The sequence below is a fragment of the Lepisma saccharinum genome, chromosome 4, assembly GCF_977018435.1.
Source record: "Lepisma saccharinum chromosome 4, izLepSacc3.1, whole genome shotgun sequence".
NCBI classification, from domain to species: Eukaryota; Metazoa; Arthropoda; class Insecta; order Zygentoma; family Lepismatidae; genus Lepisma; species Lepisma saccharinum.
This window is the reverse complement of record NC_139232.1, coordinates 12,802,274-12,829,012: the sequence shown is the minus strand read 5'-3', so window position 1 is coordinate 12,829,012 and position 26,739 is coordinate 12,802,274. Positions and strand designations below refer to the sequence as shown.

The window sequence follows — 26,739 nt, the reverse complement described above, 5'->3', positions numbered from 1 at the left end:
TTAATAATAAGCACCCCAGATAAAAAAATATTCACCCCCTTGGGAACTAACCTACGTAATACCGGATAACGCTGCCTCTGGCCTGGATTCGGTGAGGAAATGACTCCACGAGGTGTTGCAGGCATGCCACATCGAGGTGGATCCACTCGCTCAGCAGGAGATCTCATAATTCCAGCAAAGTACAGGGATGCTGATGTCTGCGTTTTACCCACTGCTCCAAATAGTCCCACACATTTTCGATGGAGTTCAAATCAGGGAACTTTGCGGGCCAGACCAGACATGATAAGGTGCCGGAATGTTCTTCAAACCATGCATACACACTTTTAGCCCTGTGCACACGTCAGTTATCATCTTGGAAGTTGGGATTGTCCACAGCATAGTCAGCATGAACATGTTGGTTAAATGGCAACACCTGGTCACCGAGAATATGACACCTGAATGAGTGGGCCAAAGTCATGGTATGAAAAACACTCCCACACCATCACAGACTCACCTCCCGCTTGAACCACACCCCTCCACACACTGCAGATGAAATGTGGGCTGTCGGTGAATTCTGTGCCTGGCATCATTGAGGAAAAGACAAAATCGGGATTCGTTGGACCACACTACACGTTTCCAGTCCCCTACAGTCCAGCGTTGGTGTTGTCGAGCCCATTGAAGACGTTCCGCTTTATGTGCTGTTGTGAGCAGTAGCCTCTTGCATGGTACTCGACTCCAAATGTTCATTGCATGCAGTTCCCTGCATAATGTTCGTTCAGGAATTGGTAGGGATGGACCTGCATTCACGGATAACAGCAATTACTGTCGGGGTTGAAACCGATTTCCACTGACAAGGCACAAAACTCGTCTTCGGTCCCTCTGGATTAGGATTGGTTTGCGACCGCAGTCCTGACGCCATGTTTCATGTACACTATTCCTTGTAGACACGTTTCACAGTCTGCGTTGATACAGCAACGAATCTGGAAACTTCATTAACTGTGTGCCCATGAGCATGCCCAAACTCAATCGCCCCCTTTTGTCGGTTTATCACATCTTTACTGGCCCATCTTGATGTGCTGTTTACTGCAGGGTCATACGTCCACGGTGAGGGGTCATGTGGCCACATGGTACCCGTGCAATGCCACCTATATCGACATAAAGGAAGTGGCTAATTTTTTGTCCGGGGAGGTTATAAAATACCCATACTTTTCTCATTCATACTTAATTTTTACCATTCTCTTACATCTAATAATACATTTCCTATGATTAGGAACTTCGAGTTTTCGTTTTATTTTTCTCTGAATTTCGATGTTATTTTTTACTGCAATTCGGTGTTATTTTTACATGCATTTTTACTGTTCTTTCTATGTTTAAAATTTTTACATTGTTTTAGTTCTGGAAAATTCAGACAAATTCTACATAGTTTTAATGGCCAAAATCATTATGGCTTACCTTTGTGAGAAATACCAAAATTTCTTCTATTTGGAAAACTATTTCATCTCATCAGTCACTTAATATGAAATGTTTATTGAATGATAACACCCAAATCTTTGAACACAATCATACACACCACATTTCCCTAACAATGCCAAAAAATCCCTCTGCGACCGTTTTGTGTACACACACACGCACGTCCCTCTGAAACACAACAGGTGCTTCCCCCTGAAAATTTTCCCGTTCCTTTGAAATTTCCCTTCTGGGAAGAACTCCCCTGCACGAATTCTATTTCAGGACGAGGTTAAACACTGTCAGTCACGTCTGCAATAAATGAAGCATGATAATCTCTTTTGAATCGAACCATCACCAGCTACACTACAAATGACAGAATAGCGCTTCAGGTAATTCTTTTTGAAGAGAAGAAGTGTTATTCCCAGTTTATATTGCATATTTCACGGAGTTTTTCACGTTAAAGTGTAAAATTCGGTGTTATTCTGAAGAAAGAAAAAAAAGATGGCAGAATTCGCCTTACTTTACGATTCCGATGAGTGATGAAATTGATGAATAGTCACTCACAAACATCCATGCCCAGGCTGGGATTCAAACCCAGGACCCCTGACATCGTAGCAGGATGTGCTAACCACTCCGCCACGGAGACCGGCTTACATTCTATGGCAAGGTGATCGTATGTTTTTGGCATTGCAATGAAGCCTATAATAACAAACACTGTGATTAGTAATGAAATTAATGCTTTGTATTGTAGACTTTATTATAAGATTGTTGATACGTGTGAAAGGCCAGTTAAGCAAGAGATATTCTGAAAGTCAGAAACTAGAATAACTTTTTTACTAAATTTTGGCAATTTCCAAAATTACTATGAGAATTTTCCAAAAGATGAATATGAATCGGTATTGAATTCATGTATCCCATATTTTGATTTTGCCATTTTTTATGAAACTTTCAGTTTCTGCTCTTGGCAAATATTTAATTGTAGCAAGCCTGTTCAAAGCTTTTTTAGGAAATAATTTTATTGTAATTTTAACAATTCCTGCAAGTAGCGCATCCATTGAAAGGGTATTCTCTGATTTGAAGAAGCACACCGGCATAGTATACAGATTCAGGAGATACTGTACTTACTGAATAATAGAGAAAACACTTCTGAGTAATTTGAAAAGGAACTCTACGTTATACATGACATAACTAACATCTTTGCAGTAACAATCACCGTTTGTATTTAAAGTACATTTGTAACGAAAGAATGAGGAGGAAGGGAGAGTAAGAGAATGAGAGAAAATATTCACTTTTAAATTCATTTAGTTAGAAATTCTAAATCTAGAGCCATAAACCTAGAAATATTTCTTCCACGCTTGAGCCCAGCTTAAAGAATATCCTGTAACATTTGCCCAATTATGGACAAAACATTGACTTATATAAGTAGTGACCTCTGGACGGAGGTCGTTACAGGTTCTTGTAACTTGTAAATTTATCACACATATGCATTGGTTTTACTTTTCTATGTATTCAGTGAAGAGTAAATTTGCATTATAATATGATGTAGTCTGTATCATGTTGATCTAAAATACATGTTTTGATTAGCATGTTACTAAAAATTCCTGAAAATGTGGCAAAGTTGTCTGGCAACTTCCCTCCTGTATTTCTTTCCCTCTGTTATGTTAGAAAATGCTATGGCAAAATCTAAATATCAGTTTATTCCTACTTCCTTCTTTGTGATTAGCGAAAAGTAGCAGAAAAGCGAAGTAAAATAAACCAAGTCAATCAATCAATTAATCTATTCTTACTTCCATCTTTCTTTGTAATACTGTTAAATAATAGGTGAAAAAGAATATCACAATTTCTTATCATGTTGGCTGTTAAGTAAATTAAAAATTTGTCACTTAAACTCACATTAATAACACCCCTCCAGTTTGATTCAACACGAGCCACCACTGGATATTACCTGTGGAGTTCAGTAGATACTGTTGCCATAGAGTGTTGGGATCCTAGGTTTGATCTCAGTCCATTTTGTAGCAGCAATTTCATCCCCTCCATGCATCACGTGCTATTATTAATAACTAGGGAGCGGAAGTTGATGACCTAAAAAATATAGGTATATGTCCTAAAAAATGGGAAGAAATGACGTAAAATGCACAAAAATGACCATTAAATTTGTTAGTTTCAGGTTAAAAATTGAAATAAAAAGGAAATTTTAAAAAATGCAGCTCCCTCCCCATCGCCACTCCCCCTCCCTCCCCCCCACTCGAACATCGCACCTTTCTCCAGAAAAATTTCCCCGCAGGTTTCAGCGTCTGGCCAGGGTATTTCCAGCCTCTCCCTATCTGATCTTAAATCTGAGTTTGCCCCAGACTTACACCTGGTATTTCCCCCGACACAACAAAGACTGTCCCCAGTTCAGCATTTCTTTTGCTCGTAAATTGCAATCCTGCCAGATATATATAGGCCTATGCTCACCATAGTGAAAAGACTCCAGAATATTTCCAAAATGAAAAAAGTGACAAAATATGACGAAACAATACACCGTATATTGCGAAAAATGCCGGAAAAATGCCGATAATCGGGGAAAATGACCTAAAAACTGAAAATTGGCAAAAAATGAAAAAAAAATGCACTTTAAAATTACCTTTTTTGGGTTCTAGACGAAGTGTAATATTGTGGTACATTTAATGGGCATCATGTCCGAGATGTCAGATAAAAGATGACATTTCATCAACTTCCGCTCCCTATTAATAACTATTTCATATCCTTCTCGCTTTCAGCTCAATACCAGAGAGGACAGTCAGCCATGGACATCAAAAGCGGGTTTTCAGTGAGGGATCAGATGCCTCTTATCGAAACAGCTTTAGAAAAACTGCAAGCCATGGCTCCTCCAGTTATGGATCCTCCAGATACAGTTCATCCAGTTATGGTTCTTCTGGCCACGCATATAGCAGTAGTGGTTCTGGAAGGAAAGGACCTGCAAAGGGTGGGAGGTACAGAGGCCCTTCTTCATTCACTGCAATGGAAGAAGAAGAAGAAGAAGAGCTGTATGAAGGAGGTAAGAGGAAAATTCCATTATTTTGCATACGGGATTACAACTAAGATTGAAGCAACTAAATTTTATACTGTATTTCACTGCATTATTGTTGCCACAGTATAATCATCGCACCCTGTATTTTCATCATCAGATCAACATGTCAGATAACGAAACCAAAGATAGCGACACAGAAGATTAAATTTATAAGTCCATACTTTGCAACACTGTAGTAAATTTTTTCAAGTGTAATAGTTCGACTATAATGCACAAATCATTCAGGAAAAGTGTTCACTAAACTGTCATGAAGAAATTAAATATGTTGATTTGGACTATATTCAGTTTTAATGTATATTCATGAGTATTCCATACATTGTAATCTTGAACCAAGATAGTTTAGTAAATAAATTAGTAAAAACAATTATACGGTGAAATATAGTAATTAATATTATTAATAAGAACTTTTGTTTCTTTTGTGGCTAAAATTCTTTAATTTGGTCAATGTTTTGATGCATATCTTTCTCAAGAGCCAAAAATACAATGGAGTCTCATGTGACTAACAAAGTATTTCAAGTATCAATATTGATTGATTGATTTGGTTGTGTATTTTATGTTGTTATTCTGCCACTTTTGGCAGAGAAAAAAATGTGATAAGGTGAAATTAAAGAAAGGACAATCACAAATACACATGGACATGATACTAGCACAAGTTCCACAGAGGATTATACTGGCTGTGAATCCAGATGCCATAGCCCCGTTAGCCTGCAAAAAATGCAGCCATGGGTGTACTATGTGGGAAAAGAGGGTTGATATATAAGTGCCTTCAGAGGAGAATGTCAGGCAAGAATGTTACAACAATTAAAGAAGACAATATTTTTTTGATTGATTTAGTTTATTTTACTTCGCGTTTTGTGCCTCTTGGCTAATTTGTGAAGATGGGGATGAGTGATGAAATTGATGAATGAACATTCACAAACAACCAAGCCCGAGCGGGATTCGAACCCTGAACCCTTGGCGTCGCAGCACGATGTGCTAACCACTCGGTCACAGGGTCCGGCAAGAAGACAATATGTTTTAGAAAGTAGGCAGTAAACAATTAATTTTTATGTAATTGTTATATTGTGTACAATTAATTGTTTAATGATTAATTTAAAAATAACATACTGTATTCTATTTTAATCATTATAATTTTTTTTCCTATTAGCATTTGTAACTCACATTAGTAGACTCCATTGAATTCTCACATCTTTGGAAAGATTTATATGAAATGATTGAGCAAATGAAAGATTAACCACTAAAGAAACAAACAGTTTAATATTAATAAAATAAGTTATATGAATGTGTGACTTGATTGATGATTAGCAAAAAAAAAAAAACTTCAGAAACCACTTAATTGTTTCATTATTATTATTTTTTGTTAACAGCAACTTAATAACTTACAGAACTGTAGAAATTTTAACATATATGGTACTACTGCCATGATGCAACAAGGAAAAAGATTATTATATAAATAAGGCTAGATAAGTGTCATTCTTTAATTACAATCTTAGGCAATTACATCTTGATGGTGCAGTTTGCCGTCATCCTCACTAAGATCAATCCATTTACAAATGAAAACATGCCACACTGGTGACCAAGTGCATTAAGTTGTCGACCCATGATGTTGCTACTGAATGTTCTAGGTTTGAACCTTGACCAGAGTGTGAGTGTACCTTTGTATATGTCACTTCATCACTTGCATCTATTCATCATTTATCATCATTGCAAATAGCCTAAAAAGGCAGAGAAGTGGCATAAAAAGAAAGTGCCATTGAAACAAGCCAAATTATCAAAATACAGCATTCACATGCTTCTGTCAGGAGCATGTTTTCCAACAATTATATTTACTGTTACAAAAGGTTCATGAGTACAGCTATAATTTTGCAATTTGTAACCATATTTTACTGAGTTTATTTGTAATTAGATTGAAAATACTGTAAGAAAATGAATGTGGAGAACTGTAGGAAACAATAAAGTTAACAATGTCAAACAGAAATGCAATAATTAGTGTAATTATCTACTAAAGATGATAGAATAGAAAATGCTGCTAGTCAATGGAGTATTCCAGGGAAAGGCAATTTTTGAGGGGAGGAGGAAAGAGGTGGTGGGCAGAACTATGCTTTTATGACACTTCAATGGACAAATGCATTCAATGCTTTACTCATGATCTTGCCACTGAAGATTGACTCCAAGTGTAAACCTGTTCTTTGTGTTTGACCTTTCAAGCATTTCACCTAATCATCATCCATTGTCATCTTTGTGATTATGAGATACAAAAGTGATGATAACTAAGAAGAAAATGCATAGTTTTATAATACTTCTCTTTTAGCTCTACATCGTTCCAAGTTTTGTAACTATGTCATTATTGAGCAAGCTTAGCAGGTTGTCTGCAATTGTTGAATACTTTTAAGTGGAAAAAAAATATTTGCAATATATGGGAGATAGAGATAGAGTCACGGTAGTCTAGTCCGTAGCACATCTGACTATTATGTGGGATACCTGGGTTCGATTCCCAGGGTTCTGAGGTCAGAATTGTTTTTCTGGCCTAGTCTCGCATAAAGCGGATCTGGGGCTCATCCAGCCTCAAATCAGTGGGTATCTGTCGTCATCTCTGAGAGGGGGGTAAAAGGTGGCCTGAGCATGGTTCTAATCACATCACCTCCAAAATAGCTGAGATCAAGAATGTGTGGGGTCCTACCCCCACATCCCCTAAATGTGCCTCCATGGCATTGGCGCTATATGCCCAGGGAACTTTACCTTTTACCTTACCTATGTGAGAGCATCTACCTTATCTTCATTTATCATAAATTAAAGAGGAAATGCATTTTTATGACTGCAGAACTCCCAAGAGGAAAGAAACAGGAAATTGTGCTTGTAAACAGGAAGTTGTATAATTGGATAACAGTTTCAACAGGAAGTTACCTAGTGATAAAGGAGATATCCTCCTAATATTAGAAATGGTTATTTTTGAAAGATACCTTATATATGCCCAATAGTCTATTTGTTCAGCTCATTTCTTCAAACAGAAAGTCAAAATATACCTCAGTTGACAGTAATTGCCAATTAGATTGAAATTGAATTATTTTTATTCCCCCTCATAGTATTAGGCACATACAGAAAGTAAGTTTCCCACTCGCCCACAGGTGGCAGGCCATGCATATTGAAACTGGTTTTGAACATGCGTGAGAGGCACATGCCCTGGCTAGTGAATGTCCTAGAAGATGCCTCCCAAAAGTCCTCAGTAGTGTTGCGGCAGCGATGAAACCTGGCGGCTGTTATTCTATCTCCCGCCGCATGCGAGGTTCGTTCGGTGATCAAGTTCTTGAACGCACAAAACATACAGTCGATCAAAATTCATTGTCAGCTGTGCTAGGTGTATGGGTCAGACGTCATGAGCAAGCAGATGGTGCGTAGTTGGTGCAGGACATTTACTGAAGGCTGGCAAAATGTGCATGATGACGAGCGCAGTGGGCGGCCTCCGGCCGTTAAGGACGAGCTTGTGGAGCAGGTGCAGCAGCGCATATTGGAGGATTGTCACGTCACAATCATGGAACTCAGCAGCCATTTCCCGCAGATTTCTATGTCGTTGTTACACGATATTGTTACCAAACACCTCTTGTTCCGGAAATTGTGTGCCCGGTGGGTGCCGAAACAACTGACGCCCAAACACAAAGGATAATGCATGGGCACGGTGCTGACATTTCTGCAGCGTTACCATGATGATGACCATTTTCTCAACCAGATCATCACAGGGGATGAAACGTGGATTGCATACAGCACCCCAGAAAGCAAGCAGCAGTCCATGCATTGCCGTCACAATGGATCTCCATGCAGGACGAAGTTCAAACAGACTGTGTCTGCACGAAAAGTGATGTGCACGGTGTTCTGGGACAGACAAGGCATTCTGCTCATCGAGTTTCTGCCCAGAGGTGAGACTGTGAACGCTAACTGTTACTGTGAAACACTGGGGACACTGCGACGAGGCATTCAGAATAAGCGACGTGGTAAGCTCAGTGCTGGGGTGATCTTGCTGCATATGGCCAGGTGCACTGCAGCCCTTCTGGACAGGTTCGGTTGGAAGTTTTCGATCATCCATCGTACAGCCCGGATCTCAATCCCAGTGATTACCACCTGTTCTTGCACCTGAAAAAGTTCCTGTCCGGTCAACATTTCCACAGCGACGTAGAAATTCAGATGGCTGTCACACAGTGGTTCGGCACGCAGGTGGCAGACTTCTACGACGCAGGTATACAGAAGTTGGTCTCACGCTATGACAAGTGCCTGAATTCCAGCGGGAATTATGTTGACAAGTAACTAGATAAGTGCTGTATCTGTGGCAATAAATCATTGAATGAAATAATGTTTCCTTTTTGTGCACGACCCCAGGGAAACTTACTTTCTGGATGTGGCTAATATATTTCCTTTATATTGCTGTGAAACTCTTCGGTGATTTCATGTCATCAATATATATATATATATATATATATATATATATATATATATATATATATATATATATATATATATATATATATATGAGGGTGGATCAAATAGAAAAAGGAATAGTGTTACAGAATGAAATCAACAAGGTTTATTTCAAAGTAGTCTCCAAAGTTACACAAGCACTTGCCGCACTGCTTAACCAAGCGGTTAATACCCTGCTCGTAGAACTTCTTTGGCTGAGATCAGAACCAGTTGCGAACATTGTCCATGATGTCATTGTCCGAGTGGAAGTGCCGACCCTTCAATGCCTTTTTCAAGGGACCAAAGAAATGGAGGTTGCATGGTGATAGATCAGGGCTATATGGTGGGTGTTCCAACACTGTCCACCCAAACGTCGCCAGCGTGTTCTTTGTAACAGCTGAAGTATGTGGCAGCACATTGTCATAGCATCAAAACCACTCCAGAGGACAAAATGCTTCGCCGTTTGCCCTTGATTGCTGCATGCAAACGGTGGAGGGTACTGCAGTAACAAGCAGCGTTGATCATTTGACCATGGTCCAGGAATTCAAGGAGAAGAGGTCCTTCATGATCGAAAAAACATGTCAGCATTACTTTGTCACTATTCTTTACTGGCAAACATTCCACCACCACAGGTAAAGCACTGACTGCCTGCCTGCTTGCCTTCTCGAATGATACTGCTGCCCGACTGCCTACGCATATCACATGCTCACAACACACATACATAAAAATAACCCAATACATCCACTGTTCCGTTTTCATTTGATCCACCCTAATATTTCTAATTTTATGTACTTGCTGTTAATTAATGAATATGAGCTAAAATGTTGCTATTTGAAATCACTTTTGCATGTTTTATTTGTAATGGATGATATTGGAGTAGTGGGACATTTTACTGTCCGTATGAGAAAGGATGTCAAAGTAAAAGATAATGAAGAGCAATGTCAGACAGCACCAATACAAAGGAATAGTTTTAGTAATTACGTATTAAAAACAACAATATAAAAGAAGAAATAATGGTTGATATAGTATTCAGGTATAGGCAGTATTTGAGTGAGAGACATGCATGGCATCTTGCACCTTTAAGGGCACAAAAGTACAAACATTAGATATTAAATGAATAACTATAGTGTTCAGCCATGTGCAATAAAAATGAATGACTACAGTCTGAAATAATACTTCCCTGTAAAGCATTATGTGTGGTGCCTAACTCTGCTGCAATGAGTGAATTTTAATAGCAAAATTTGTCCTATTTTTATTGGCCAGTAACTGCACTTTAGGCTGGGCTGGATCTTTGGCTGATGCCATTGCAGCTGTTTTCAAATTTTCCTCTTCTTTTGAAAAACTGCTATAATATTCCAAATTCCGAAAAATTACATATGCTTAAAATTCCATCTCGATCACTTGAATCTTCACATATTTTATTTCACTGTTAGATATTCTCAGTAGTTTAATAAACTTGTGTAGCAACGGAACTATTGAGAAAATCTATGAAAATAGTTGAAAATGAGACATTTTCCTAGAATATTTAAAGTGTAATTTCTACTGTAACTTTGGTAACACCCAGTTTGTTCATAAAAAATTTAAAATGTTATTTTTACTTTTGACTGATTATTGTTGGAAGTGAAAAGAAAGGTAAGGAAATGAGAATTCAAACTTTTTTACTTGCTTTCGATGAATCTCCTGCCTGCACAACAATGACGAGAAGAACATTTTCCTCAACAATGTCTGCACAGCTATCAATTGTTGGCTGGATAAAAGAAAAACAAGGGGGGATTATTATTGTTCTGTTCTAGTTGGTAAGAAAATATGGCTTTTGCTTTTAATTCCTTTGTCTCTAATTTACTTCTCCTGACATCAATAATATAAACTATCTGTTGTGCTAAAGGTATGATTGATTGAATTGCTTTATTTTACTTCGCTTCTTGTGCCACTTTTGGCTAATTTGCGAAGATGGGGATGAGTGATGACATGAGGAAATTGATGAATGGACACTCATAAACATCCATGCCCAGGATGGGATTCGAATCCAGGACCCCTGGCATCGTAGCATGATGTGCTAACCTCTCCGCCATGGGGCTGTATCTAGGCAAGGGTGAAAGCAAACCACTTGAAAATTCATATGAATGTTCTGGAAGAAATTCTAAGCATATGTATTTTTTCACTATTTGGAATATCATAGCGGTTTTTCAAATGAAGAGGATAATTTGAAAACAACTGCCCTGGCATTGGCCATAGTTCCAGCCAAGTCTTGATGTCGTTAGGGTGTCTACCAGTCTGGAAAATCTGGAAATCCTAGAAAAGTCAGGGAATTTACTTTTTTCTGGAAAAGTCATGGAAATGTAAGGGAAATTTACTGTTTTTCTGGAAAAATCAACGTTTTTCTTATAGTGCACTAAAAGTAGGTTTTTGAACTAAGGTAAAAATGACAAGGAAGAAATTTTAAATTTGTTATGAACAAACTGGGTGTTACCGAAGTTACAGTAGAAATTGCACATTAAATATTCTAGGAAAATGTCTCATTTTGAACTATTTTCATGTAAAAATCTATTACTATTGGAATTTACCACTTTTTGTTGCGATATTTGGGTCGTATTTGGTAGATAGTACAATTAATAGAGATTTTTATTACTAAATTTTACTATAATTGTGTATTATTTATGCTATAATAGTTATGAATTTTTTTATGAAAATAATTCTTTGTTAGTCATAAGTGAATCCTTCACATCACAATTAATATTCTAGCAAAGCAAAAGCCTAGCTAAAAAATTGAATGTAAAATGCAGCAACCAAATCAGGATGTAATTTTTCAGGTTTCCCCACTTAATCAAAATTACACAAATGAGATTTTAATGTGAGAGGTCACACAGCATAAATTTCGTGACTAAAATTTGCCCCTAACTTTGAAAAAATGTTCTTGCTCAAGATGTGTAAAAGTTAACATCAGTATGTAATCTTCAACATACTAATTGTATGAAATGTGAAGGAAAATGATTGTGCCACTTATTCACTCATCTTGTGTATTGAGATTGAGATTCTTTCCAAGGATATGATGATGATAATAATAACTCAGAAATATAATTCTTTATTTTTATTAGTTATTTATTTATTGTTATTAGTTTATAAAAATAATTGTTATATTATTATTATAATTATTATTATTTCTATAATTATTATTGTTATTTTATGGCACTTTCTGTCATTTTTGGCTAAGTGCTTTGATGAGGATGAGTGGTGATTAGATTAAACTGATGAAGGGACACTCATAGAGAACACCTGGGTCTCCTTCATTGCATAGTGCTAACACTGTCACCTTACAATCAAGGGGTCCTGCATTTGATCTGCAGTAGAAGTTCGAATTCCACTTTAAACTTTAAGTCCAGTCCCGAATAACCTATATGTGCAAAAATGGACTTAAAAACTTACTTTTGAAATAAACATAGGTACTGTAATGATATATTTTGTTTGAATGCTCTGCTAGCATCTTTTGTAGTGAATAAATAATGTTATCGCTCAGCAACTATCCTTTTATATTGGTTACCTACTTACGTGGGATAGTACCATCCTTTGTAGTGAATATTTAGCCTTACGAGGTGACATCAAAATATTCCGAGACTAGTCCTGTTTAAAAGAGAGCACTTTATTTATCTACATTTACACACTATCACCTTCAAAATAGTCCCCTTGCACAGTGATACAGTGCTCCCAGCATTCCTGCCACTTCCTGAAATGTGTCCTGGAAGCCTTCTTTTCGAAGCGTCTCATGCACCTTATGTGATTCGAGCTGGATCTCCGTTATGGAGTCAGAACAGTAACATTTGAGCTGGATCTTCTTCTTTGGGAAGAAGGCGAAGTCTGCAGGAGCCAAATCTGGCGAGTAAGCTGAGTGCAGAAGTGAGATCATGTTGTTTCCACAGGGTGCATTTTCGTCGTGGAGCATCGAAGTCTGCCAATAACTCCGTCAATGTGCCCTGGATGATCCATCCTTCATGTTGAGGACGGTGACGAAAGGTCAGTGTGTGTGGATACGACCATGAGCTGTAAACATACCGAATCATGTCAAGCATCTCTGTGGTAGATTTGCCCAGTTTCACTCAGAATTGCACGTTCGTTCTTTGTTCTAACTTGCTGACCATGATAAAATCACAGACGTGGTAATGCACGTGGTCAGAAGAACACCAGTTCACAGCTACCAATGTACACAGGACGATGTATCTTGGCACACTGACTCATTAAAGTCGGTGCTCCCTGTGAACATGTGTGCAGTCTTGTGCTGCCATCTGCTGGCATGTCACATAACTAGTCTCAAAAGTTTTTGATACCACCTCGTATATACACTGATAACATCTATTCTTAGCGAGTGAGTAGTCTTTTCTTTATTTTGTTGTTAGCTTTTAACTAATAATAAGGCAATTCACCATGAATGACAAGTTACAATCTTATTTTGGTCGTAAATATTACGTATTTTATACTTCTATGTATGACGTATCTGCTACAAGCTACAATGATTATATAATGTCATACATGTCAGTTGAGGAAGCTATTTATCACATAAAACTACTACACTTTTTTTTTCTGCAAACCACTGATTACCCATGAACGAGGCCACTGTATGGAAAATGTTCACCATCTGGTGAAAAGAATCCTGTTTTTATCGAACAAAAAAATGCCCCTTCTCTAACGCAAACTTGTCGGAAATATGGGGAATCGTCTAGTTCTCCCTTCCGACTAGTTTACGTAACTTCCCAATCGGCGCAATTCAATCTGTTTAATGCAATCCCCTGTTCTACATTGTGAATGTTTAATTGAATGAAAGGAAGATTCAACATTAACTGACATTTATTTTAAATCCCCACTTGAACAAGATTAATGTACAACAATAAATAGCACTTCTTTTCATTTACTTCCTTCAAAGTCGATAGGTTCATTCAATGTCAAATTTAACTTGATCAAAACCGGCAAAAAAGTGCAAGTAATTTCAATACACAATTCCTGATTAATATTTCTCCCACAAGAACATGACTCAATGAATCGTGACTCAAATTCTAACAACTCACAACCCCCAACTTTCATTCTCACATTTGCTCCACTTTTCTTGGACAAGATTCAGAACATAAAACGTACGATATATATACATAACTCCTGAGAAGAGCAATTCACACATACTTACACTCACAAATACATTCCAGCTCACAACGTATAAAAAGTCACCATAAAGGTAAACTATGAATCAACAACAGGATTAAATGCCTTTGGAGTGCTTGCATAATGAGATCATTATTCTGAAATTCTAACGAAGTCTCTAAAATGCAATTTAAAGTAGCTGAAATTACTTCTTTTGGCTAAACCCATACTAACAGTATTCCAACCCCCCATTACAAAATTGGGTAAATTCCACACCAGTTGGAAAAAGAGATAGCAGCTCAAGCGAAATGAATCGCTAGCCAGTTCTTTTGTGCGTTCTAGCCGCTTACGTAACAGTAGGGGAGGAAGACCGGGCTAGCACTCCGAGAGCTTCGTTGTCAAGTTGATTCTGTAACCTCGAATCTTGTTCTTGTTCTGTTCTGCACGGACAGCTCAGTCGTGGAAAGGAATAAAGGTGCATGCGCAACCAAAGGGTGTCGCCAGAGGTGAGGCCTCTGCTGGCGATTTTTACAACCTGAAGGCAAACGTTACGTAATCAATTTCTCCACGCTTTTATGATGACTTACAATACTTCACTATCACCATAATTGGAGAGAGTGAAGCCGTGGCAGGTAGATTTTTTTAATTGACTATTATCTAGTCGCCACAGTACTCAGCCTGAGACTCGAATTTGGAAGAGCGAGAAAATCGAACACTTAATGCACTCAGTCATCAATGAGACTAACATTATTTATACTATGTATTCAACTTACATAACTGATCTGACCCTTTCACACATTACTGGTGACGCCCATGCATAGAGTTAAAGGTTTAGTGGGTCTTAATGCAAGTTGCTGACAATGTGGAGGAAAACTGGAGAAATTTTCCTTTACCTATCAATTTAAAGGGAACAGAAAATGCTTCTCCATTCCTTTAATCCACGTCTGCTCATAGGCTAACAATATACTGTAGTAAAAAAAAAGTGCTCTCCTGTGCATAGCACCACGCCATGAAGGCGTATAGAGGGTGTGGGGGTAACGCCCCACACTTTCTTGATCCGGTCGTGAGTGGGGATGATGTGATCAGCATCATGCCCCTGACCGCCTTTACCCCCCAGGTACCCATGTTATTCGATGTTGGGTGGGCACCGGGGCCGCTTCCAACGTTCTAACGTTAGAAAAGTTCCCGGATTTAAACCGGCCGGGGATCGAACTCGGGACCTTTAGCATGGTACTCAGACACATTACCTACTGAGCCACCGCAGCCGCCAATATACTCTAGACCATAGATAATTTCAATTGTTTCTCTATTATTGTTAATCAAGCATGCAAATACATTTCAAACTGTTGTTATAAATTTTATAAATTATTAGCATAATGAAAAGTTCTACCTTTTAAGATTTTGTTTTATTTATTCACTAAAGATATAAAAGCAAACAACAGCAAGCGTTAACACTATACTGTGAGCTTTTTCATTTCCAGTAAACTATGTAATTGATATATTCACTGGAAAATGTAATATGCATACATTTCATCAATGACTACATGATAATATTTATTTATTGTCAAATTAATGAAAATTATATCTGAAAATTTATTACAGGCTGCCAAGGAAAGCCATCAACACCCACTAATTCACAACTTGTTTGTTCCTTGTACAGGTAAGTCACTGAAATTTTACTACTGTGGTTACCACTATTTAGATTAATTGAGTAATACATCTTAATGTAAGGCAATTAAGGTAGGTGTTTGTGTTGGTGTGTGTGTAAGGGGGTGTATGCATGTGGGTGGAGGGGTGCGACATCCAAGAAAACATAACATGCAACCCCAATTTTACATGTCTTCACATTGAAGAAACATGTTATAATTAGAGCCATATATATATTTATGGTGAATAAAAGATCAAGATTTCGGTACAAAAACTGAGCAAATTTCTGGATCAAAAGTGGTATATAAAATAGCATTTCAGTGTTAAGATGGTGAATAAAAACCTAAATTTGATATACTTATACAATACTTATTACACAAAATTAATATTTCACCTCTGATGACACATTTATATAGTTTCAGAGTATTAAGTTTATTCCTGTGTAAATGAGTCCGTTTTGCTTCTCAAATATTTACAGCAGAATTAATCAATTTTCCATGATTTGCAGACCTCAGAAGGTGTCGCATTGCTAAATAAACCCTAAATTTCGTGTTTAAGACTTTATTTCGCATCATTTCGTGATTACACATAGTATCTAAATGCACCTCACACCTTTCAAAGAACATGAAAAATTAACATTACAATGTGTTATTTCACACTTCGTGTTTTCATCGAAAACGAAATATTCATGCCCCTAGTTGTAATGTTTCCTCCTAAAACATGTCTACCTACCTATTATAACAGTGTCGACTTTGGGTATAAATGATCAGGAAGCTCAATCAATCTATAAATTTTGAGTGTCATAATCTTTACATAACAGATTGTTAGCAATTGGTATAACAGATCAACAGACTCAACCAATATTTGATCTTTTGAGTCTCATAATCTTTATATAACAGAAAGTTGGCTTTGATCTGTTATATCAATTGCAAACAATCTGTTATGCCATGTACCCCATTTTTCTCCCCAACCACACAAGATATGTACATGTGCACACAGACATGCACATACACAAATTTGATGTATATTGTATTGTGAGAACTGTATTGTGTAATTTCAGTTACAAACATCACATAAGAGGCCAGTAAGACTTTTCTAGGATTGTTGCTCTAGGATTAAAGCAAAATTCCTTATTTTCCAGAATTAATTTCCCTTCAAATTAAAAATTATATGGCATAAGACAATATCTTCCCTTGCTTTTTTGAGATTTTTTATTGCAAAAATATATATTTTAACTCCAACACCAATGACACTAATTTTAACACATTCATAATTCACTTTGAGATCAAGATAACTACAGTAAAAACCTCGATTTTACATTTTTCAGAGGATCAATGTGTAAAGCTTAAATTGTAGGAAATTTTAAAATATTATGCTCTATTGGAATCATGAGGACTATGTATATAATCTAAGTGTAAATTCAAGAAACTTAATAATTGAGGTTCCACCATGATATAATGGTGCACTGATAACACAGTGTGTCCATAATTTTCCAGTCTGAGACAAGATAACAGGAACTGCACACACCATGACACTCTTGGGTGTATATTATTTAAAATACATTCCTTGTGCTTCAATACACTGAATGTAATGCTAATTCAGCTTGTTGAAACACTTCTGGGAGTCTTTGATGGGAACAGTGTTGAGATACTCGGTCAATTCTCTTTGAATGCCTGCAACATAATCATACTTGTTCCCTTTCAGCAGCAATTTCAGTTTCTGGAAAAGGATGTAATCAGGAGGAGACAGATCAGGAAATAGAGGGAATGATCAAGCAGAACAGTCCCCTTGGAGGCCAAAACTGATGGACAACCAGAGACTGACTTGGTGCATTGTCAATCAAAGGGGACCATGTGTCCTGTTGTCAGTATTGTGGGCATACCCACCAAGTTCGTGCGCACAGACGCTTCAAAACATCAGGGTAGAACTCCCCTGTGACCATCTGTCCATTGGGAACAAATTCTCCATGAATGATACTAGGGCTGAGCTGATTCCGATGCTGACATATCTGTATCGGCCGACACCAGTGGTATTGGTACCAGCAGATACTTTTCGGGCATATTGGTCTTTCACAGGGTCCACAAAAATACCGTGGGACACTTTCGCGGAGTGTAATTATCCGGGACTGTGCAAAAATTAAACTTTCTTTTCCATTTTGCACTAATTTTTCATGAAAACTGTATTTTGTGATTACATACTATTTTCCTATTCTAACAAAATTTCTGAATATTCTAAACCAAATTTCTTGGTAAATTAATGCATATAATTGGAAAATAATTTTACATACCAATATTGATCAAAATTTTGGACCAAATTTAATTATTGCAATTTTCAAGTATCGGCATCGGTATCAGTGGGAATCGGTAAAAGTATTGGCATCGGTATTGATTCAAAGTGATATCGGCTCAGCTCTAAATGATACCCATCGACTCGAAGAATGTGATGAGCATCATCTTTGGTGCTTTGTTAACAGCTCATATTCGAAACACCATGTTTTGTCACTGGTCAACTGGTCATGATAGTTTTCAGGAAATTGGAATCCCTGTCTGCAGCCCTAATCAGGTCTCAGCAATGTTGAACCCTTTGTATTTTCTGGTCATTTATGAGATTGTGACCTAGGGTGGTGTCGCTTGTGTTACTGTAACTTTTAAGAGGATCCTTCCCCAGTGTTCAAATTTACCAGCAAGAGAAAGAAAACATCAGGGTAATTGGAGAAGGAGTGTTTTTCCAAATCATGCAGTATGTAAATGCACTACAACACCAGTACGGAAAATTGTGGGGCACACTGTATATAATGATTATTTCATATATGATTGTTCCAAACATACATTCAGTTTGCATTCAAATATATGAAACTACTACAATGTGCATACATTTTATTATGTATGAATGTTTCATTGCAACTGTTTGGCTACAGCTACTTCTTCATGTTTGTGAAGAAAAACCACACAGTATTCATGCTCAAATCCGGATTTCATTGCCTTTAATGAAATTCTATTAAACTATTAAAAATTATTTTCATTTAATTGTTTTTAACACTGAAAGTTGTGAAATCTCATATTTGTATATTCTAATACTGTATTTACTATTTTATTTTTTTGTGCTTAATAGTGGATGCCAAGCAACTTGCCTACCAAATTATCAGTTTCCGAATGGACAAAGTAAACTCTTTATTACCTGTGAGGAGGGTCAATGGAAAGTTAGAGGTTTTGATTTAGAGACTATTCCTCACTGTGAGCGTAAGTATATTATGATTGTACATATACGTATATGTGTTGGTGTCTTTGAAATTTGACCAGTGCAGAAGGAACTGGCCTGACTGATCAAAACACTCATTACTCATTTTGCTTTGTGATTTTTAAAAAAAAAATCCTAGGTGAGAAACTGTATATTAAATCGATATTATTTATATTAACATGCATTGTCACATAGAATATGAAAATTCTGTCAGATTTCTAGGAACCTGCTTTGTTGTAGACAATCATGTCCATATGCTGTTAAAAGATGGAACATTACTTCAAATATATGATGCATTCCATGGACCTCCCTGTTAGGAAATTTAATGTATATTCTTCTTTTTCCAGCAATATGTGATCCTCCATGCAGGAATATGGGGATATGTGTGGCTCCAAATTATTGCAATTGTCCAGACAACTTTGAAGGTTCACTGTGTCAGATACCTAAGCAAAGATTATGTTATGAACCCCCACCAAGAGTCCAAGCAGCGAGGATTACCTGCAATGCAAGGTAAATAGAAATAATTGAATTAATTGATATTTGGGTATTTTCTATAAAAATGTTTATGTCCAATTTATCTTATTCAAGTTTTGAATCAATCATCCTGTAATATCAACAGAAAATACATTCTAAAGTAATGTCAGAAAAAATATATATAAATAATATAAAATATTGTATATTTATACAGAGCATAGTTTGAACTAAATATGTAGATAAGAAAAATCATATTTGAAAACTTTCAAATAATTATAATCTTTTGTTTAAATTCTGATTTTATGATTGTGAACTAAGTTTCTCCATGAACACTTCCCACTCAAATTTATTCTCTGCCTTTTAAAAAACTATTTCATTGATTATTAAAATTTAACAAAATCAGAAGCAGTGTCATTACAAAATTATTATACAGTTCCATGCAGCCTCTTGAGTAGTAGAAATAATATATTTTTTTATTCTAGGAGTTGCACAATTATGTGTCTGCCTAATTACCAATTTCCTGATGGCTCCAGTGTTACCAATTTGATGTGCTCAAATGGAAATTGGATACCAAGTAGAGGTGACTGGACATCAATTCCTGACTGCCAAGGTATTTCTTCTTTACTTATTTATTTCTTAATCCTCTCTAGAATCATGATTATTCAACCCACCCTAGAAGTTTCTAGCACTTTTAACTTTTTAGTAAAGAACTTGTGTTTTTTTAGTGACATATTCTCCATTACCACGTTTACCACCAGTAAACCTATCATTTTTACATAGATTCTTATACACTTAGCTTTGATATATGGGCAATTGCTCATTATATATTATGCAAACTATTAAAACAAGCTTTCAAACCAGGATTTAAGTACATTATTTAAAGAACATGGTTTATGAATGCCACTGATCACTCTCCATCACACCCTTCTGATGACCGAATATTCTCCCTGATTGTGCGCAGGAAGGGTGAGAGAGCCAAAGAGTAAGTGGGCAAGTGGATATTTAAAAACACATTGCTGTGGGGTTGGTTTCATAACTGCAGGAGAAAACTGCTTGTTCCTTCCTGCCTTCTGCACCTCATTTTGCAGAAGCAACATTGTTGCATGAAGGGAAATTTTCCTTGAGGCAAAGAAATCCGGGTCCAATTTTAGGTAAAAAAGAAAGGGAGATTTTATGTAGAAATTGCCAGGAAATTTGAAGTTGTCAGACTTTTGTTTTCATTTTACTTGCATGTTATTTCTATTACATCTAATTAATGTAGATGGGGTGGATAATAAATGCATACAATAAAGAAGAATTGTTGCTGTAAACCAGCTCAAATTATCAGAATATGCCACTGACATATATAAAGCAATATGAAGGGAGAATGGGGTGGTGGAGGATGTTGCACGTTGTGAGTAATATTGGGAAATGAAAGGGTAAATAGTATGGTTTTTGATCTAATATTTGTCCCTATTTTGCCTGTTCGGATTGTTATTTTTCATAACTAAGACATGTAAACTATCACAAAAGGAAAGGTTACATTAAAAAGTACCGAATATTGAATTTTCCTGTTATAGATTTGAAGCACAGTTTAAGAAAAAGTTGTACAGCATTCACTAATACTTTGGCCTCCCTGATGATGTAGTGGTAATGTTGTCTTGCAATCAAGGGGTCCCAAGTTCGATACCCGATGTAGACATATGGTGGTTCGGATTCAACTTTAAACTGTAGGTCCAGTCCCAATTAGCCCCTCTGTGCATAAAGTGGACTTGAAAGAAGAACTAAAAAAACAAAACACACATCCCTGTGGAAAAGAACTTTTCATACACTTTTAATATTTCCCATTATGGTCAAATGAAATGGTTCTGTTTAGCATTAACCATGAGAGATTATGGGATAAACTCTGTCTATTTGAAGAAGAAAAGATAGTGTTATGATTGTTGTTATAAATAGGAAATTAGAATTGACGTTTTCAGTGCTTCAAACACACACAAAATCAGAAATCCAAGGGAGAAGATTTCATCTTGCAATGAACGTTAAAAAAAAAGAAATAGAAAACTTTAAATGTGGTAAGTATTATATAACTATAACTCATTGTTGTTATTACTGCTTAATTAATGTTTCAATTGCTGAATGTCAGGTACAATTTTATGTGCAACTAAAGGGAATCATCTGTCCCCACCCCCTCTTTCCCACATACTGACACACTCATATAACCTCTCTCATGAAGGCACAAAAAATAAATATTTCTGTAGAGCTATGTATGTATGAATATACAGGGTGTACATATATGAATATCTGAGTTTTAAGTGTTTCATAAGGTTATATAAGTAAACCCAGCCTGGTTGTCTCATACCTGTGATAAAAGAGCAACTGTAGAAGTTTTGATTCTACACACCCAAATTTGTTTCCTAACTGTACCTCATGACAGTGCCAGTTGAAAAGATGGCAGCGACTCCTGAGTATAAGGATTCTTGTGTCTTGGAATTCACAAGGTATAATTCATATTTACAGTTCAGTGGACCTATTGACAAAGATTTGGATGTAGCACCCCATCTGACAACAATATTCGTAGGTGGCATATGGCAGTGGCATAGCGTTATAGTACACCCACACGCCTGGCATTCCCTGATTTAAAATTTCAAAAATGCGTAAATGCTGTAAATAAAAAGTAAAACTTGACTAATTTCATATATGTTTGACCTTCATGGCATTATAATAGCTATTTTTCGCGATCCGCTTGAAATGCTCCACTAACAACATTCGTTCTAACATTTTTTTTTTCAATACCTTTCCTGGCCAGACGCTGGGCAGGTTTGGCGTAAAGGACTATATTCCTTGCTGCCTATCTGGAGGGAAAGCTTGGATCTCTACAGCACGCACACAATGCTCTCTTGGACGCTGGCGTAAGGAGCAGAGAGCTATGTGATTGGTTCTAGGGCTCATGTAACCCTTCCTTCCTTCCGTCGCAGACGACAGAAGCAGAATTCCTACTCGTTTCTTCGCGCACATGCTGTGTGATGCTACAATATGCAATATTGACTGGCGTAACTTTACCAAACTCAAATATACTGGCCACTGCATTGTATAATTTTTCGCACGAACAGCGATGTGCATTAAAAACTAAAAGATCAACACAGTTTTTCTCAAATAAGATTGGGAAGTCCTCATGGTATAAGTTCAACCTGTGGCTGCTCTCAAAACTATTCTATTTATATTATTATTATTATTTTTTCGTTAGTTACTAACTGCTTAATATTGTGTCAATTGAAATGTTTAGCATTCATTTGAAAACTCTTAACGTCGAATAGTCTCTGGACAAAATAATTTAAAAAATGTTTATAAGCATTCTCAAGATGCAATAAACAGTGGTCTGAATTATTAATCGGCACTGTTACATCAGTAGAGAGTGTATGATAGTTGGATCATCCACCCACCTCCATGTCAGTGTGTTTTGCACAGCGTGCCAAGATGACAGAGGTCCCTGGTTCGAATCCCGGCATGAGCACGAGTGTTCTTTGTGAGTGTCCCTTCATCAACTTCATCAATATCTTCATTCATATTCATATTCATGATTAACCAAAAGTGGTAGAAAAGCGAAGTAAAATAAACGAAATCAATCAGTAGTTGGATCACCCACAACAATGACGTCTACTGTTGTTCAGAGGCGCTTGTGATTAAGATAGGTTTTTTAATGACTTGCATCATGCAGAAAGGTATAAGAAAAAGGTATAAAACACCAGAGTTCAAAACATTTGTTGCATAGTGAGGCATCTCATTTTCTAGCTAAAACATGCATGGATGATGTTTTATTGAAAACCCAGCTGACTTCAGGCAAATAAAATACTTGTGTAGATAATTCCATAAGTAAATTATTAAGCAACAAAGGGCCGACCCTTCCTTCGGACTTGGCATTACCACCCGAAATGCCCATGCTACGCCACTGGCATATGGTATAACCAAATCCAGACAATGGGCTGCCTGTGTAAGAGGAAGAGCACTGGAGGATCACATGTGTCAGATGAGAACGTGAAATGCATCACTGCAGTTTTCATGTGAAGTCCTAGGATATCTGTATGGTACAGTGTGGAAACTGTTAAGAAAATAACTCTGACTGAGACTGTACTGACTGTAGTGGTAGAGTCAATTACACCAGACCTGTTACCTCAGCGTGAGAAGAAATGGACTATCAGCTGGATGTGTTCCATGTCACAAAAGGCTCCCACATTGAACACTTGTAACATGTGTTATGGAAACTCATTGAGTTACTCTCCTATCTCATGTATTATTCATTATTGTATTGTATATCACAGAGAAAATACACATGCCTGAAACTCTGATATTCATTTTTGTACATAAAAAATACTATTTATTTCCCCCCTCCCCTCCCATCCACCCCCACCCCCTGAAAAAAGGAAGACGAAGCAGGACGAAAGTGAAGTGTTTACTTTCATCATTAAGAAAATTCATGATTTGTCTGACTTTTCACACATCGAGGGATATGCTGTATGTATCCTTCATCCTTTATTTCTTGTTGCTCTTTTCTTGCAAACTGCTCTTGGACAGAGTGAAGGAAAAGAAGAAAATTAATTACAAGAATGAACCATACATTTATCATCATTGAAAAATGTGAAATTATGTTATATTATATATATATGTTTTAACGAATCATACCTTCAATACTCTTCATAAAGTTTCTTTTTCGTAATCTCTGATATAATTTTGTACTTTAAATGTATAATGGCTTCCTATTATTATATTGCATTTCAACTGTCTAATATATTAAATTTATATATAATTTTCCAATGATTGGGCTATATAAAATATGTAAAATATTTGGCAGAAAAACTATAGTAGTAGCATTCACTTTTTTGCCTTTCCTCTTATTAATGTGGTTAATTTAAATGGGAAATACTTTTTCTTTGAAGCTGTGTGTGTTCCTGGTTGCCAGAATGGTGGAAAATGTGTTGGCCCGAATCAATGTTTATGTCCTGAGAATTTTGAAGGGCCGCAGTGTCAAGTTGCCAGACAGAAACCATGCTTTGACAGGCCACCTATGCCAAAGAATTCAAAGATTATTTGCAGCTCTAGGTAAGTGAACAGGTTCTCCTTTATTTCACTTTATTTCAGCATAATATGGTAGGGTTGGGGCAGATTAATTAGTACAGTATCAGTATCAGCTGATATAGAGATATCAGTGTATCAGTTAATCCAGTGGCGGTGATTGGGTTTCAAAACCCATAAGTTTTAGCATAGTGCTTGGGCAAAAGTGGGGGGGACTGCCCCCTCACCCCCCATAATCGCTGCCACTGAGTCTATCAATAAAATTACAGATAATGTTACCGATTTGCAGCCACGTATCTAGAAATATATTTCAGAGGGGGTTCGAACCAATGTCTCAGAAATAATAATAGCAGGGTGGCTGCAGACCTGGAAAACCTGGGGAACAGGGAAAAGTTGGGGAATTTGAGAGGTCAAAATCAGGGAATTTGAAAGGTCAAAAATAAGTCAATGAAATGTCAGGAAATTTTGTCTTGTGTTGGCCTACTAAGCCTCTAAATATTATGTTGAAAATGTATTGAATTATAATTTTTTCTTGTCTGTATGGGAAAAGTAAGGGGACAGAGCTGTCAACAGATAAAGGGGATCGGGGGAGGGGTGCACTGCCACTCTGTCACCATCCGATAGTTATTGGACGTTGTAGCATTTTTGTCGGACATTTCTGAAGGAACATGGAAACATATAAGGACACTATGCAACCCTATAATTTGATGGATGTCGTGGTACAGCATTTGTTGAACAAACATTTAGGCTCCATTTATGCATGTGATTTTTGTCTGATATTGCCATCCGATTAGTGTCGAACTTCGACAAAATGTCTCACTACAACATGTGACAAAAATCGCATGCATGGCACTCTTATGCAATTAATTTTGTTGGATGTCTTGAGATTGCAACATCTGACAAAAATCGTATGCATAAACTGAGCTTTGTACCTCCGAGTTTGTCTGGTGTGGTATCACATTTCATTGAACAAACTTTTTATGCATGCAATTTTTATTGGACATAGCAGTTTGACATTTCTTTCCTGTTCCACAGGCTGCTTAGCCAATTCAATAATTTAACAAACAAAATACACATTTTTAAAAATCCAGCACATTTTAGAAGGCTGTTGAATAAAAATATGTTTCAGTCGCCTGATTATATACGTATATGTGGGTTGGAGCATAAGTCATGGCAACTATTTTTTTTTTTTTGCGAGAATGCAGGACTGGCGAAAGAATTCGAAATATACAAATGGAAGTATAAAAACAGTACAAAAACAAAACAAAACAAAGAAAGTCGTATCAACTACAACACATGTTGTGGACGCTCTGGGGTACAACTTTGAGCGTTCATTGAGCACTTTATGTGTATCATCTTCCGTACATTGTTTAGTTCCATACAGTGTCTTCTTCCATTTGTATATTTCGAATTTTTGCGCTAGTCCTGGATTCTCGCAAAAAAAAGTAGTTGCCATGACTTGCCCCATCCCTCGTATATCTTAATTAAAAAAGTGAATTAACCATTTGTGTTCATGAATTTTGTCTTTTACTTGTAAAAATTCAATATCTTTAATGCTGTTTTCTTGCAGCATGTGCAATATTACATGTATGTATGGTACACAGTTTCCTGATGGATCTACTGTGGCTCAATTGGTTTGCAACGATGGCACATGGACACCAAAACAAGAAGATCTACCATCTATTCCAGATTGCCAGGGTATGCCATTGAATGGTCCTGTTGATTTAGAATTTATAGAATTAATTTATGCTCCTAAAGAATTACTCACAGTTATTTGTTATATAATTATGTACATATTAGGTAATTTTGCCTTGGACTGATCAATATATGAAAGAATTTGTTAAAACACTAAAATCACACACTAACAGCACGATAAAAAACACTCCGTCTGTCCTCGACTACCCTGAAGATGACTCCGTGAAGGAGTCGAAAGCTTGGAAGAACTCCGAAGTGTTTTTTATCATGCTGTTAGTGTGTGATTTTAGTGTTTTAACAAATATGTTGCCGGAATGTGACATAAGAAGTTTTCTACAATCATATATGAAAGAATGGCAGTGGTGAATGTTAGGATAAGGAAATGAAATAAATTTGGTCACAAGAAGCTATTTGACATTAAAAAAATGTTAAAATTGGATCATTCTGTAGACATTTTTACTAATATTTTCCTAATTTATTATTTCAATTTCAAGCATTATTTGTCTACATCATTGTGAAACTTGCATAATGCTATTACAAATAATTTGATTCTTATGCAATTTTTATCTTAT

The 26,739-nt window shown here is 36.7% G+C and overlaps 1 protein-coding gene across 1 annotated transcript in view; it reads left to right on the top strand.

The window, feature by feature from the left end:
* Hml (hemolectin) overlaps positions 1-26,739 on the top strand; it is a 271,917-nt gene that overhangs the window by 17,112 nt on the left and 228,066 nt on the right. Inside the window, exons 3-9 of the mRNA XM_083120321.1 lie at positions 4,191-4,468; positions 15,671-15,728; positions 18,827-18,954; positions 19,300-19,462; positions 19,909-20,036; positions 24,337-24,499; positions 26,043-26,170. Coding sequence (XP_082976447.1) covers positions 4,191-4,468; positions 15,671-15,728; positions 18,827-18,954; positions 19,300-19,462; positions 19,909-20,036; positions 24,337-24,499; positions 26,043-26,170 — 1,046 coding nt within the window. The remainder of the gene's footprint in view (positions 1-4,190; positions 4,469-15,670; positions 15,729-18,826; positions 18,955-19,299; positions 19,463-19,908; positions 20,037-24,336; positions 24,500-26,042; positions 26,171-26,739) is intronic.